This window comes from Homalodisca vitripennis, chromosome 7 (genome assembly GCF_021130785.1).
Source record: "Homalodisca vitripennis isolate AUS2020 chromosome 7, UT_GWSS_2.1, whole genome shotgun sequence".
Classification (NCBI taxonomy): domain Eukaryota; kingdom Metazoa; phylum Arthropoda; class Insecta; order Hemiptera; family Cicadellidae; genus Homalodisca; species Homalodisca vitripennis.
Window position 1 is genome coordinate 130,512,540 of NC_060213.1, and position 16,282 is coordinate 130,528,821.

Sequence of the window (16,282 nt, forward strand, 5' to 3'; positions counted from 1 at the left end):
AACCACCAATACACGCGGGTATTGCCAATTATTTACAACACCCCTCCTCAATATCTGCGTGGATCGGTTACTTCAGACCCAAGGTCCCACAATGTTGTCAGTGTTTGATTGATGGTAGCGATTTCGTGAAAATATCGGCTACCATTTCGTCCGTCGGTATATGTTCCACCTTGACTACTTTCCAAGTCCCATATTCGAGATGTGACTTCACCTCGTCCATGATAGCACGCTTCCACAGCTCAGCGTCATCTCCAGTTAATGCTTTATCTGTTTTGCACGTCGGTATTGAACACTAACTCCTCGAGGATGTGTCTATCTTCGTTGTTATATTCATCAGAATCGCAGGAGTCTTTTTGCTCGCGGTGTCTCTTTCCAACTTGCACAAAGGATTGATTCTAACGGCCTTTTCAAAACACGACCTTGCTCGTCGTCAATGAATACGTCGTCGTCACCAGTATTCATATCTTTTCCGCGGCCTGATCCAGTGCTAGAGACACTTTTCGGGTCTACGATACTTTCGTGGACGGCCCTCGGCTGCCGGTCCGTATCTTAGGCGGTCTGCCGACTCTTTTTCTACTGATGATGAAGATCTCCCCGTTTTCCTGCTCGTTGACGATTTTCTTTTTCTTCTTCTTCGAATTCAAGTGGATCCAATTCGACCTTCGCGTAGATTATCTCTGGCTTGTCCTGAATTTTCGATTGTTGATTCTCAAAATTTTTATTTTTTATCGACTCTTCCAGTGGATCAACGTTGGCTCTCGATGACCCCATATTCTCGTCAAAACGTACATCTCGGGTCACGACCGTTTTTCCAGTATCCAGCCGCACTCTGTACGCTTTTTGATTCCAGGTCGTATCCTATGAATCTACCTGCAGCAGCTCTCGGGTCCATTTTTTCCAAGTCCGACTGTTTTATCTAACACGTACGCTCTCGAACCAAATATACGCATGTGTTTGAGGTCCGGCAACTTGCCATGCCAAATCTCGTACGGGGTTTTTTCCACCGATACATGTACTTGGACAGCGATTTCCTGATATAATTCGCCGTCGCAATGGCTTCAGCCCAAAATGATTCTGGCATCCCCGTCTCGATCAGCATGCATCTGGCTGTATCCAGTAGCGTTCGGTTCTTCCTCTCCGCTACACCGTTCTGCTCAGGTGTGTATGGCGCTGACAGTCTTCTCTGGATCCCCTCCCTGCTTCAGATACTCGTCGAAATCTCCATTTCGGTATTCCCGACCGATGTCCGACTGTAAAAATTTAATTTTTCGGCCAGTAAATGTCTCAACAAAATTTTTATATTCTTTGAACTTACCGAGTACTTCGGATTTCTTCTTCAAGAAATACACCTCGCACCACGTACTGTAGTCATCGGCAAACGTCACCATGTACTTCGATCCGCCGTTGGAATTTGCCCTCATTGGCCCGCAAACGTCGGTATGTACAATCTCTAGTGGCACTCTACTCCTGTCAACCCTTTCTGTGAACGGTCCTGGCAAGCCTGCTTACCGCGACAGCAAACGTCGCATACTGTTGCTTTGCCCTTGAACGACAAATTTATCCCGGTTGCCAGCTGCTCATCAAATAATTTATTGACTGCATCCATGTGTATATGCCCAAGTCTCCTGTGCCAAATTTTCGGTGAAATTTTTGCCCCTTTTCTAAAAGGTTTTTGACTTGACGTGTCCTCAGAATTTGCTTGCGCTCGCGTAAACCACCTGCGCATGTTCAGTATTTTCTTCTCTTACAAAGTACAGGTCCTCCCCAGTCTATCGGCGATAATCACGGTTTTGCCATCTGTATTACGTACCTCAGCTAATTTTGTCATTGAAGATTACTGTATTACCTTTTGTCAGTAATCTTCGATACCGACATCAGATTAGTTCTTAATTCCGGTACATACAGCGTGCCATGCAAGTTCGCGGTTGAAATAACTCCACCACTTACATTTATCTTGGCTACGCCCTTTATATTTGCATTTGTCGATGCTTCTGTTGCTAACTTGAGCACCGAATCGCACGTCACCGTATCTTCAAGAATATCCTCGTCGCCGCACATGTGAGTTGTGCATCCACTATCCAAACACCACTTGGATTGGCTACGACCTTGAACATTGTTGACCTCTTCTCGGTTCAGTTCCGAGATGTAAAAATCCTGTGCTACCCTAGCACTTCCTTGTGTTGATCTTCCATCCTCCTTTTCGGGACAATTTTTGGCAAAATGGCCAACCTTGCCGCATTTGAAGCATTTTCCCTTGAAATTACCTTTTTCGCCGCCGCTGCTACGTCTACCAAAAATTACGTGTTCTGGATCTGGCCATGAATGCTTTGTCTTCGGCGTCTTGTGAATCGCCTACCCTGGCCAAACATTCATTTAAGATTTTTATCTTTAGCTCTTCCGGCTTTGGCAATTGATCACGACTTTCGATTACGCATCTAAAATTCTCAAAACTTGGTGGCAAACCGTGCAGTATCATAGTAGTTAACAGATCTTCATGAATCTCGATAATCCATTTCCGCCAATTTGTCAACTACGTCGAAGAAGTTGTCCAGGTACTGGTGTATACTTTCCCCCTCCTTCACCTTGTGCACGAACAGCGACTTCAATAACGTGGCTTTCCTCTTGCCGGCCCTTTTGACGCGTAGATCGTTTCAAGTTTCAGCCACAGCTCACGATTTGTCTTACAATTTTTTTAATATTTTTCAACTCTGATGGCGCCATCGCCAAAATGATGCTTGCCTGAGCTGATTGATCTCCATCTTCCCACTTGACTACAGCGCTTCCATTTTCAACACTTTCTGCCGGTTTCTGGAGACTTCCATCGGCATAACGGCCATAATTTCTTCTGAATCAGCAATGCCCGAATCTGAATTTTCCATGTGTCGTAATTGTCCTTCGACAGTGCTTGTATATTGCTACTTGTACCAGCCAACCCTTTTAGGTTATACAAACCACTTTTTAACACAACGTGATACACACACTTAATTTCACTTTTACTGACTTTTATTAACTTTTAATGCCCAACGCTATCACACAAACGTTACTGGGCCCATAACCTGTTGTAAATAAATAGTCAGAGGGATTAATAATCAAGTTTAATGTTTATTAATTAGCAAATATACACATTAAGTACACCGACAATGTAAACACGTGGAAGACGTACGAAAAAGAATAAATCATATTTACCTATAACAGCTGTTATGAAAGTTGGCGCATGCGCACGTTGATTTCTTTGCTGTCGTAGTGTGTGTCTGTGTGAACCACCAATACACGCGGGTATTGCCAATTATTTACAACAATTCTATTAGATGCTGAATAATAATAAATTAGTATCAAACTGTTATTTAACTGTTTGAATAAGAAGAAATAAACAAAAAATCTGATTAAAGTAAACATTATTGTTGTATTATGCCCCTTGAAGTCAATACTAAAATTGTTTTTCCATGGCAACCAACAACTACGTTATATTCCAAATTTTGATATACTTTAAGAAAAGTATGTATTTCTGTATACTGTAGTGTTTGGAAACACCAAGTTTTTATTCCGTTTGTTGGAAATGCATGTACTTAAAATTGTAAAAAGTATGTAAATGATAATTTCACCATCAGAAGAATTTCCTCAAATTAAAAAAAGTGTTACCTATGGCATTTAATCGAGAAACATGTTTTTTTTATAATAACGTCCATTCACATGCGGTACTTAATAAAAAATGTGCCATATATAATATAATAAGCTAAAAGCAGATGGATAATTTACGTTAATTCCTGTACGAATGGATCCAGTAAATTATACGTCAATGGTACGCATATTTCATTTGTAATTTCGTCAGTTTTTGACGTAAATAGTACCTGTATTTCAAAAGTCAAAATTCCTGTGTACCAAATTTAAAGTTTTAGCTGTGAATCCATCAAATGAACACCCATAATCATTTTTTTAACCATACAATGCAACTTGTTAATATTAAATGCGTTTTTTTACGATAAAAATAAAAATTTGTTTACAATTGTAATCATTAATGCGAATTTTGTTACTTCATCTTGAACATTTACTTTTGGTGCCAATTTGAAAAGTTGGAAGAGTTGAAAAGTATAATAAAAGAAACAGAGACTAGAATAACTGGTCTCTCTAGAATAGTAGCCTATGAGGGTGGGGGGTATTGAGTCTGGTCGCATGCCTGTCCTGTCACACCATTGCATGTCTCTCTGTTGGTGGCAGTGCGGAGAGGGACAAAGTGCGTCTACGGCGGCCCGCTCCCCCTCCCCCTACCACCTCTGTCACCGACAGCTCGGCTCAGGACCCCACCGACAGGTAACTACAGGTGCCAACTCGCTCGGTGTGCGACAACACTAAGTGGGCGATGGGAAGTTGCTTGTTGCTTATTTACAGTTGCTTATTACGATTTGTTGAGGTTAACAGTAGAGATGTGCCCGCAAAACAAGGTGGATTGGTCACAACTTCGCTGCAGATGCAAAACTCGCTTGGTGTAATTTTTGTAGCAATCGTATGTAAATAAAGTTGTTATTTTGTAGATTATACATGTTTTTTTATTCCATGTTTTAATCACTAGAAACCTAAATGTTACAAATGTTGGATCAGCTGTTCTAATCAGCTGAATAGAGGAGCTAACACTGGACATACAATGACAGTTAGTATTGTTTAGCTGATTTTCCCTTATTTATCAGCTGATTTTCTTAAATCTGGTATCATTGGATTTGTTATTAAATTCTCGAAATAAAACATAGTAAATGTAACTGCTTTGTAATATGCCGTTTTTAAGATAGTTATACGTTTATATTTTTTAAGAAGTAGACATTTAAAAATAACAGCTTGTAAAAAATTAATATGTAATTAGATTTTTGGGTCTTAAAGCTGTATACTAAATTTCAAGTTTTTATAACAAGCAGTTCTCAAATTAAAAATTTTGAAATAAAAAAAAAAAACAAATGATGGCTTTTGGGTAATAATGAGATATTTTTGGTCCGGGAATAATATCTGAAAAAATTGATAGTGGGTTCTGGGTCACCCTGTATATCTCTGTTACTTTAAAAAAATAATAATACTGTCGAAATGTACTATAACTTCTAACACTATTAAACACTCTCGACTTTCATGTAAGAGTTTAACATGTGTTTGTTGCATTCTAAATCACTAGAAGACATTAGAATTTATAAAAAATAATATGTTGTGTTGTATTGTTGTGGTGGTTCTGCTTGGAAAGTGTGTATGTGTAGTTTGCTGAATACTTTACCATATCCTTTTTTGATTTTAGTGCATGAAATTCCAGTTTCCAGTGGTATAATTAATTTAATTCTGTTTTTCATATAGATAATTTTTGTACTTTCAATGTAAGGAATGGTTTTCCATAGATTATGTGTAGGTCTGAACATATAATAAACCGATACAATTGAGTATCCAAGGACCCAACAGAATGTAAAGAGAGAGGAGGAAAACACAAGTGGTACATACGAACTTGCTGGACTTTGATCTTTGGACCTCAAAATCAATGTCTTTAACCAAAAAGAACCTTTGTATCACGATTAAAGTTTCTAGGAACTTTCTATGAAGAGTTAATGTACAGACAGATGGGCAGACGGGTAAACCGACAAAATTTGCTTTGACCTTTTTGACCCCAAAATCAATACAGTTCTTCCTTGGACCATGAAGAATCTTTTGTCACATCGTCATTGCCCATTTTATCAATTTTAGGTGACAATTGCTGCTTTCTAGTGGTGAAATCCTGAACTATTAAAGAATCTTCCCTATCAGGAGACCATTATTTGAATTTCTTAAGTCGTTACTGCTTATTTTTCCAGGAAACTATATTAATCTATTATTTAATGGCTATTTATTTATTGGCATAGGAACTAAAAACGTTGGTTGAAGTAGTGATAACCCACCTCATAGCTTAGTTATGAGATTGATGATGTCCTCACTAAAATGGGAGATGTAATGAGTCAGGCAACAATCTTGTTTAACTCTTTTACAACCAGCAAGAAATCTGTCGTCCACACACAAGTCTAAGGCACTGCAGGTTGGAACTGTGATAGGCTCAGAAAAGACTACTTTCCGGACTTACCACTCACACTTTTATCTAAAAATAGTTTTTATTCGGTAATGATAAACTGTGAAGATCATTTATGATTCACATATAAGTGAAGGAGATGAGATCATTATAGAACTGACAAATTTTACAATCACAAATAGGCTCTACACACAAAACACAGCATGGCAGTAACACTTCACATTTCGTAAAGGAAAGTCTTTCCGTACAAAATTGTATTGGGTTTTTACAGTCTATTCATACCCCAGAAAACTTTTAAACTCAATTTGAGGACTAAGTAATGAACAAGAAATGTGGTTTGTTACAGTCGGAGGCAGCAACATTACCACTCGCAGCGAAGAGACCCTCGAGAACAGGCACACCGGCCGGTCTCCAACTTCTACGAGTACGAGAGCGTACAAGCTGTCCTGCGTGACGGTAACTGCAACTCACTGCCTCGTCGCAACGAGATCGCCCCCACCCACGGTCAGTCTAGAAATAAATGAGTTTACTTTTATAGTGTAGAAATCAATGTCAATCATCTGTAATAGTACTTAAAAGCCAGCTGTGATAAAATTACCTTGAGTTTTTCTCCGTGAGTACAATGAACACTATGGGAGATGTCTCGTTTTAAAGATTAATTAACCCATTGCGGATCGTGAAAACGGCGCGCGCGCGCGGCCTTAGAGTACGAATTAATCCGTATTGCAACGCAGCAACCCGCAGTGTTTGCACGCCTACCTGCCTGCTTAGCGCGCTCGCTAATTATACATGTTTTGTTTGTTTATGTTGTTATTTATGTTATATAAACATTATACAGATCATATTAGACAAGTATATTATACTAGAAGTATATTCATAAATATCCTCGGAAGCACTACTTTGAGCGTTTTTATTGATATTGAAATGATGTTGAAATAGAGTTTCCACATCCGGTGGTGTCCCAGGAACAATGTCTGAAATAGTCTGAACATCTGAATCATGGTCACTAGCCCCGCTCGTCACTGTCAACATTAGTATCCGCGTAATTATGAAAACGTGGACAAATACGCGTGATAGAACCGTCTCCATCCTCAATAACACTATCGATATCACTTTCATCACTTCCACTTTCTAATAATAGTCTATCTAATTCAGATGATCGTAAATTGTCACCCATTTTATTTACGTACACGCACACGAGGCAAAGGAAAATAGAACGCCACGACTGTACTCCTCAGACAAACAATTTGTCGCAAATAATAACGTTATTGACCGATAACGAGGGGAGTATTTGTGGACGAGTATCAGAGATAAGATAGGAAGCCAGTCCAGGAAAACTGACTATAAATATCTCCGAGGCTTATAACAGCGATAAGCGTTCAAAACAAATGAGTCATCCGTACCACGTCATCCGCGTGAGGGTCACGTCATTGTGCTTTTGGTCCACGCCTCGCTCCGCGTCACCCTCACGTCGTTGATCCGCAATGGGTTAATATGCATCCAAACCCTTTTTTTTTTTTTAAAGTATACTTTATATGAATATGTATTTGAATATTTAAACAATGAAGTACAACAAAGTTTAAGATTTTTTCTGGATAACCCATAAAAATATTAACAACACCAAAAAATGTGTTTTGGATGCGCTTTAATTATATCTTTAAAATGAGACATGTCCCACAATTCTCCAAAGAAAAATAAGGGCGTAAAAGTGTTTGAAGTTTAACATCGTTCTTATAGAATAAAACTCAAGGTTATTTCACTACAGCTGACTCTTAACCGACATCACAAAGGGAAGAGATTTACAGCAGTCTAAAGCTTAGTTTTTGGTAACCGACCGAGTGCTGCATAGAGGTTTTAAACGAGGGCTGTTCAGAAAGTAAGGAATGTTTCCACCTGACACCACCAGGCGTGCGCCAATCACATATACAGGGTCTGTTCAGTAAGTGTGTGACACGTGTTGTGACATACTCTTACCTTGTAAATATTACATGTTATTTAGTCATTTCATTTCAAACACTTCTCAACAGGTATGAGCAGCAGCCAACGAAGCAGCGGTTACGGGCAACCACCACGATTGTACCAACCGTTCCTCAACCACCCGCCTGCCTACCATATCAACAATAACAACAACAACAACTCCAAGCCGCAGCTGATGATGCAGGGACAGCGCAAACCCCACGGGCCCTTTGTCACTCATGTCACCATACGCGAGGCGCAGTCCACTAGTCCGAAAGTATGACCTCTGCTCAAACACACTTTACCTGTTCATAACGTGCCTAGCGATAACTAGATTAAGATGTCCGAGAACAGTGGAGAAAAGTATTTGTTATGTCGTAAGTGAAAGGAATTTGTATTGGAGTGTTAGTTGGTACTGGGAGCTAGGTTGGTACTTGATCTATTAATGTATGAATACAAAACTTATTATTCTTTTGCAAAACTATTAATTTCCATTGAACAAATCAACTTTCATCCATTGATCTGGAGAATAAGCCAATGATTACTTTTAATATATTCTAAAACTACTTCACGGTAAAACTTTCTAAGATCATTTTATCTGTTAATCTTATAAACACTGTAATTTTTATACTTACCGAACGTATCCTTTGTCCTAAATTTCGGGTATAGTTTACCAAACTTTCCATTATGTAGATTTCTGACACTTGAAAATTAGTGTTCATTTTTACTCATGAAGCGTGTAAAAAATGGAAATTACTTTTCTATGAATTGAAAATTCTCCATCTTACAGTATGGAATTATGGCCATATGTTGTGAATGTAACCATCTCCTGTTCAGCTTTCTGTAATCTATGAACACCATGGGGGGTCATTTTAGGAGCTATTTCTATTTGGATTGATTTTACCCTTTTCCATCTGTGAAAGTGCAATTTTATTTGATGATGTACATAACATCTGAATCTAAAAATACAAATGTGCCAAACTCATGTACCAACCTAGCTGTGCTGTATTTGAAATTTAGCTACCTGTGATACTTGAGATTATAATCTATAGCCAAACTGTCTAAGTATAAACTACTTGCTTTTGGTTGAAACAAAAACAATTTTTTTTCTGTTCACTTGCAAAAATTAATATAGTTCTTAATTTGTTGAGAAGTGAATGTCAAAAAAAATTTTATTTAATTTTTTACAATTTCTTTTACAGAATTAGATGCTGTTGAGTTCAGTCAATATCCGTAATTTTATTTAATTCTTGTAAAATCTCTGTGGAAGTGAAATGAGTATGATTCAAGATCTCAGGACATTTGGTTTAGACGATAATGTGTTAATTATATTATATGGTATTTCAGTGTACGGCCAAAAAAGATAGTTGTATATGCAATGTTGACCATTTAGTAGAGTTTAGTGTTTAAATGACTGTTAGTGTACATTGTGTGGATGTAGTGGACACAGTGAGAAGTAACCAGCAGACATGCATGTTTGTGAATTTTATACATTTTTAACTTTCTGACAGTTTGTACGACCTGTGATTTGAATAATGTAATGTAACATTCCATCTTTGTGTGAAGTAATTTTAAACAATTTTATGTTGATAATTCATCAATTTTATATCTGAATGTTTTTTACAATCTGTGATTATATCCATTCCTTGTGTGTTTTTTATATATGTAAATGAATGAGTTTGTAACTATTTTATTTTAAATTTATAATCCAAACTTGTGTGATAAAATTTTGTATATGTTTACTTTACAATATGTTTTTGTATTGTTGTAAAACAAAACATTTTAAAACGTTCAAGATTACAAAACCACAATTTTTCAAAACAGCGCAGGTTTTAGCTTTAACAAGATTCAGAGCACTTAGACATTGTGATGTCCAACAGCCAATAAAAAGAAAAGTACATAGGTAACAACAATAGTACTTTAAAAAAAATATTGTAGCCTGAGAGTGAACTCAATGATAAATGTACAATGTAATTAATGGGTTATAGGAATGTTTCGGACATTGGCATTGTTATTTGAAAAAATGTGTTGAATGAATTGTCACAATTGCTGGATTTCCTACCTTTTCCACTTAATAACAGAAAATTTAAATAATTATATTTGTATGACTACCCACTGGCGCCTTATCAAGAAATTTGTAATACAATAACGCTTGGGCGAATATGTTAACCCTCTCCCATACAAGTGGTCCGAATCGTTTCGCCATTCATAACTACGAAATACGAGGGGTATTAGAAAAATAAGGTTCCCATGATTTTTTAAAATAGACAGCTCTATATTTCTACTTAATGTTATACATCAATTTAAAACTTAAAAGTTAAGCTATTTTTCCACATAATCATCGTTTCTGTCCAAACACTTTTGTAGACGATTGTACAACTTTTCTATCCCCATGTTGTAGAATTCTGCCGCCAATCCTTTGAGGAATCGAGTAACCTCTTCCTTGACTTCATCGGTACTGAAGCGTTGGCCACCCAAGTGTTCCTTTAATTTTGGGAATAAGTGATAATCACTTGGGGCTAGGTCTGGGCTGTAGGGGGGATGGGGCACAATAGTCCAGCCAATATTTGTCAGCAGTTCTTGAGTTTGACGTGAGACATGAGGTCTAGCGTTGTCACGGAGAAGCCTCACACCACTGGACAATCTTCCTCTCCGGTGGTTCTGGATCGCGCGTCTCAGTTTTCTTAATGTTTCCCCATAAACTTTGATTAACTGACGATGAATTTCAATAGGTGAAATCTGTTTTGCATTTAAAAAACGTATCACAGCACGAATTTCGCATCTGGCGGTAACAACGATAGGGAGCTCCATCTTCGAAGGCAGCTAGGCCGGCACTGTTGGACGTAGCGAGGCGCGAGTGGTATGGATAGAGAGAGGGACAGCTGATGAGTAAGACCAGTGTTGCCAGATTTCTCCCAACATATCGCATTCTGTCTCGGCGGCATAGGGAACCTTATTTTTCTAATACCCCTCGAATGTTAGTTCCTTGACAAGTCCTGCGCTCAAGATGTGATACTTTGAACTATTTTGATTAGTTATTTTCTCTTGCTTATTTACATTTCTGCACATTTGTGGTTATATTTTAGTACCGTTGCGAACACGGCGAGTTTAAGTCATAACATTAGTTGCAGCAAAATAGATCGTGAATTAGACAGTTTCAACATAAGTCAGTGTTTATAAGTACCCTGTTTAAAAATCATTTTACTTTTTACTTTTGTAACTTTAATTAACATTAAAAATAAAAGTTACTTCACCGAAAAGACCTAAAAGAAAATACGATAAATATTTTATTTACCATTCTAATATATCCTTCTACGTCATGGTAAGGGTTAAAAAAACCGTCTTTGAATCAATTAGTTAGTTAACAAACTTTCGTATTTTTGGAATTTCTAATGGTGTCTGTTTTAGAAATCAGGTGCAGAAATGTTAAGGCGTCAATGGGTGTTTTCGTTACATCTTCACTAAAATTGATTACAACTCAGACAATATCAGCAGTTTGTAACAGTGTTGCTTGAAAACAAAACACATGTGACTTGTTATAATCTATAAATATGAAACCAACCTTGATAGACCAATAAAGCAACCTTAGTTTTACACAAGACACAGGTAGTAACTCAGAGGGTGGTAAAGCTGTAAAAGGTGAAACAGGAAATAAATGTATTTTTAATCTTGATTGTTATCGTGTTTACGTATATGCCAATCTAGTCTAAGCATAAAATTTATTTACTTAAGAGTGAAGACTTTTGAATAATCCGTCCATAAAGTGTACTTATGGTTTATAGTAAATTTTCTTAAAAATAATAAAAACATAGTTAAATAAAGTCTTGTAGTTATAAAAACTATATAATTCTTTTTATCCATTATGCAAGGTTTGATATAATCAAAGTCGCCTTTGAATATTTTCATATAAGCATTTAGCATGAAAGAATATATTTAAAGTGATATATTTCATATAATGTATGTACTCTAATTGATTATTCAATATCATAATGCATGTTATTTATTTTTAAAATAAATCTATTTCTTGAAGCAAATATTATTGGATTTTATATTTAAATTGCTACAAAATTTGATGATTAGTTTTTTTATTAACTGATGATTTAATTAAAAACAGCAGTTCTTATGTTATTTAAACATTATAATGCATGCCATTTTGAAATAAAGATTTTTTGCTTAATATCGATCACACAAATACATGTGAGAAAAGATTCTAGTTTGTAGCATAAGTAGTAGTAAGTATTATTCTTATTTAAAAACACTCATACATACAGATGAAAAGTAAGTGTTTTGTTGACATAGCTTATAGGAATTTTTTTCTGTATTTTTGCACGATTCATTATATCTAAGATTCTTGCAGGTTTTTTTATGAACTTACCCCTGTGTTTTCAATTGTTTTCGTGATATACAGTAAAACCCGTCATATCCGGACTGATGTGTCGACAAGGTAGATCTGATATCTTTAAAGCTGGATGCGAAATTGTAATACGAAGAACAAGTTATTGCTTTTTCTTTTTGAAAGCACTCATAGTTATGAAACCTTTAATACTGTGCTGGAACTGTTAACTGTGAAATTTTGTAAATTTATGATACACAAAATGGTTTTTTTTATTTGAAACATTCTAAGTAAACTTAATGCCGGATTTTTTTAAATTTTGTCGTTGCATAAATAGTTCAAAAGGGTGTAAAATACAAATCTACTATAGAAAATTGTAATCATCCAGTGATGCACATTAATTAAAATTCAAATCTTAAATATTTTCAAAAGTAAAATTTAACATGTCCTAATGTACATTCAAAAGTTGACTCAATGGCACTGATATTACAGTTTTGTGAAGATCATTGTTTCTAAAAATAGCGTAAGCTCTATTATTAGCTTTATTATAGCTTTTTTATTTGGCTTTGTTTTCATCGTAAAGGAAAACCAAGTCCCCATCACTCTGTCATCCTATATCAAGCCCCTTCCTCACCCCCCCACCCAGCAGGTGGAATTGCAGAAGGTGATCGTGATATCGCAGGGCTGGAAATGACAGGTTTTAGTGTATAATTCTCGTTATTGCATGCTCTTATAAATGCTGTGTAGAGGAAGAGGGAGTTTTATTATTCCCATATAGGAACGACTGTAAATCTTATAGGAACAAAATGCAAACATGTCTGAAAATATAACAATATTTTTAAACCTAATTAATTATTTGAAACATTAAAGATAGTAAATATTTTTCTAATTAAGCGTAATAGAAGTTTTATTTTTGGAAGTTCAAAACATTTTAAAACTATGCAGTATATGTGGATCATAACCTCGTCTAAATCTAAAAGTAATATTTTTATGAAACAATGAAAATAAAAACATTGTGTTAAGAGAATCTTTACTCAAATCGAAAAGAATAATGACATAGGGGTTTTATGTTATAACTGCCCCAAGTATATCCATGCTAAACATTTCTAATTTTAATCACTGTTTAAAATTATTTATTTTATGTTTTTTATGTCAATTATGAAATATAACATTAGGAATAAATGTTATGCACTGGGTTTTAAATGTATTCTTGCTTGGCTAGGATCCAAGAATAGATTACTACAAAAACAAAATTTCAGTAAGTTAACTGTACATACAATATACATAAATATATATATTTTAATTGTTAAAATGCTTAAAACTTGTAGTTATATGTACATTGTTCTATAATTATACTATTCTTAATTTTGTTAATTATTTTATAATTCTACTTCATGTAGCTCTGTACATTATTCCACAAATATGTAAATATTTATTATAATAAGAAATAATTAAATAAGTTTTTTTTATTTGTGGTCTTTATTATCCTTTGTGTAAAAAAACTAGTCACCTGTTGCAAATGTTAAGTTTAGCTCAATTTCAGCTTTCGATTGTTTTAAGTATATATCACTCTCCATCAGGTAACCCAAATACTTTTCTTGACTCTTTTGACAAATTGCTGCGGTTTTTGACAAAATAGTCAAATTATACATCTGTGATTGGAGGGGACTTTAATTATAACTTTGATGTAACTAAAGGTAGTAGATTCTAGAAATCTGATACTGTCACAGACTTTACTTTAGAATTTGGAGTCCACGGCTGTCTTAGGAGATCCAAAACTTTAGGTAACAAAGATATGCAAACTCTTTGCATTGTTTTGACATCAGAGATGCCTAGACTACAAAAGAGATCTGTCTGGTTTACCCAGCAGCATTCCAGTGTAAGGTAGATGAAGAGGTGTTATCAGTTGTCTCATGAGGTGCACAATTGAGTGCACTACAATGTTTTAGACCTGATCTCTTCAAACAGATTCCAGGAGTTAAGTCTGTTACCGTGTCAGGTTCCAGATGCTGCACTAAGAGGAAGGGGAAAGGAGCTTAACTCAACATTCCCATCGAATCAACCCTTCCCACCATAGCAAAATTATATTTCTTTATATTCCAGTAGTTTCGACAAAACTGACTAGCAAGCTATGTCTACCCTCGGTTATCTCAGAAGGTTCCAACAACAACAAAAAATTCAATGAGTATGTTTATATTTTGGGTTTTCAAAGCACATTTTTAGAACGTTGTCGCATAAAAACTGAACAAGAACTGAAACTCTACAAAATAGATCACCAAAAATAACCAACAAATGGATACCATAAACATAAAATTTGCCATCAGCACCTGTGCAAAATATTTGTAAATCTACAACGGAATAAAATTTTAAGAAGGGAAAGAGGATCATCTTAAATTTATACCGCTTGGTTGCCCATTTTGTGTAATTAGCTGATGTGTGATTTCAACATTTGTTAAATTAATTGGGTTTGTTCTAGGTTCAATTACTTTAAGGTAAGAAGCAATTTTTCAAATTACTTTGGTTACGGTAGATCACATGAGCGAATAACGGTCTTTCAGAATTTTTATGATTAACATCAAACAAATGGAAGCAACTGTTTTGCCGGTGTAATGTTAGGAACGAAATTTAAAGGTTAATTGATAGATTAGATATTTTTGTGGTAAAATGTTACCTCTAACCCTAGTAGTGGTAGTCATTTTCCTTTTAAGTGACAGCCTATTTTAGGAAGTCACATAAGTGGTTTCTTAATCATAAAACAATACTGTGGCAATTATGATGTGTTATAAAAAAAGGTTTTCTGTGTTATGAAAAAAGATTTTCTGGAAATTTGCCATCATTTAGTGTGTTTTGTGTGTTACTGATTTTATGTATCACTAAATGATGTCAGATGTCCAGAATAATCTTGTTTCCTTCATAATCATTAATCATATCATCTGCATGTAGTTAAGTATAACAAATTTAATATGTGAGTTTTTTTAGAAACAAGATCATACGAATACTGCAACTTGGTTTATATTACATGTTACATTGCAGTTGTTTTTTTACTGACCTTCGTAGTTTGAATTCTGTCTATTTATATTTATAGCTACACAACTACAGGCCTTGATAAGTGAGTTCAGTTATCCAAAGTGGACACTCCTATTACTGTTATCTAAGTAGCACAGGTCCGGTTAGTTTTAACTTTATCACTGCATGTTAAATAAATGTTGGAAAGGCACTACAAAGTTCAAATAACACACCCCAGTTAGACTATGTAGGTCATCGTCATCGTCATCATCGTCAGACGTTTCCGTTCTCACGGGTCGTCGTACACAGCCTCCTCCACTTTAGTCTATCCTTCCAGGTCTCCTCTTCATCCACCTGTATTATCTGTAGTCCCCTTCTCTCTATGTCTTTCCACACTTGGTCCTCCCATCTTCCTCTCGGTCTTCCTCTTGGTCTTCTTCCACTATGTAGGTAATCAAATAAATATCATTATCAAATAAGGATGTTTTTTTAATATGCCTTATATCAATTTGAAAATTTTCAATTATATTAACGATTTTTGATAAAAACTAGTGCTAATATCGAAATAAAAAATTACCGTTTGAATTGGTTTAAACATTACTTAACCCTTTGAGTGCGGTACGAACTTCCGATATTCGAACATATGAAGTTTCTTCTTGTAGTTTTACTTTTGAACTAAATTATTTGTATTTACTGTATCAACTATATTTTTTTAAATATGGGTTTCCACTGAAATTTGTGATTGTAAAAAAACTACAAATTATCAACTTATAAAGTGTATAAAGGCTAAACATACCTAAAAATTATATTTTTATTGGAGAATCAATACAAATTCATTATTATTTACAGTTTTATTTGTAATGTTAAATGATATAAAACATTTTGTAAGTGGAATTTTGGTAAAGAATGTTCTTTCCTATTCAAAAAAGGAAACACATTTTTCCTTTATGCTAAGTACTGGTTTA

At 35.4% G+C, this 16,282-nt stretch overlaps 1 protein-coding gene across 13 annotated transcripts in view; it reads left to right on the forward strand.

The window, feature by feature from the left end:
- Window positions 1-9,725, forward strand: part of LOC124366336 (partitioning defective 3 homolog) — a 102,754-nt gene extending 93,029 nt beyond the window's left edge. For 10 of the 13 annotated variants that reach the window (XM_046822805.1, XM_046822811.1, XM_046822809.1 and 7 more), the window contains 3 exons: window positions 4,216-4,308; window positions 6,369-6,526; window positions 8,050-9,725. In XM_046822805.1, coding sequence (XP_046678761.1) covers window positions 4,216-4,308; window positions 6,369-6,526; window positions 8,050-8,261 — 463 coding nt within the window. In that variant the 3' untranslated portion in view covers window positions 8,262-9,725. The remainder of the gene's footprint in view (window positions 1-4,215; window positions 4,309-6,368; window positions 6,527-8,049) is intronic. The other 3 variants (XM_046822813.1, XM_046822814.1, XM_046822808.1) reach the window with 2 other exon arrangements.
- Window positions 9,726-16,282: the final 6,557 nt, after the last annotated feature.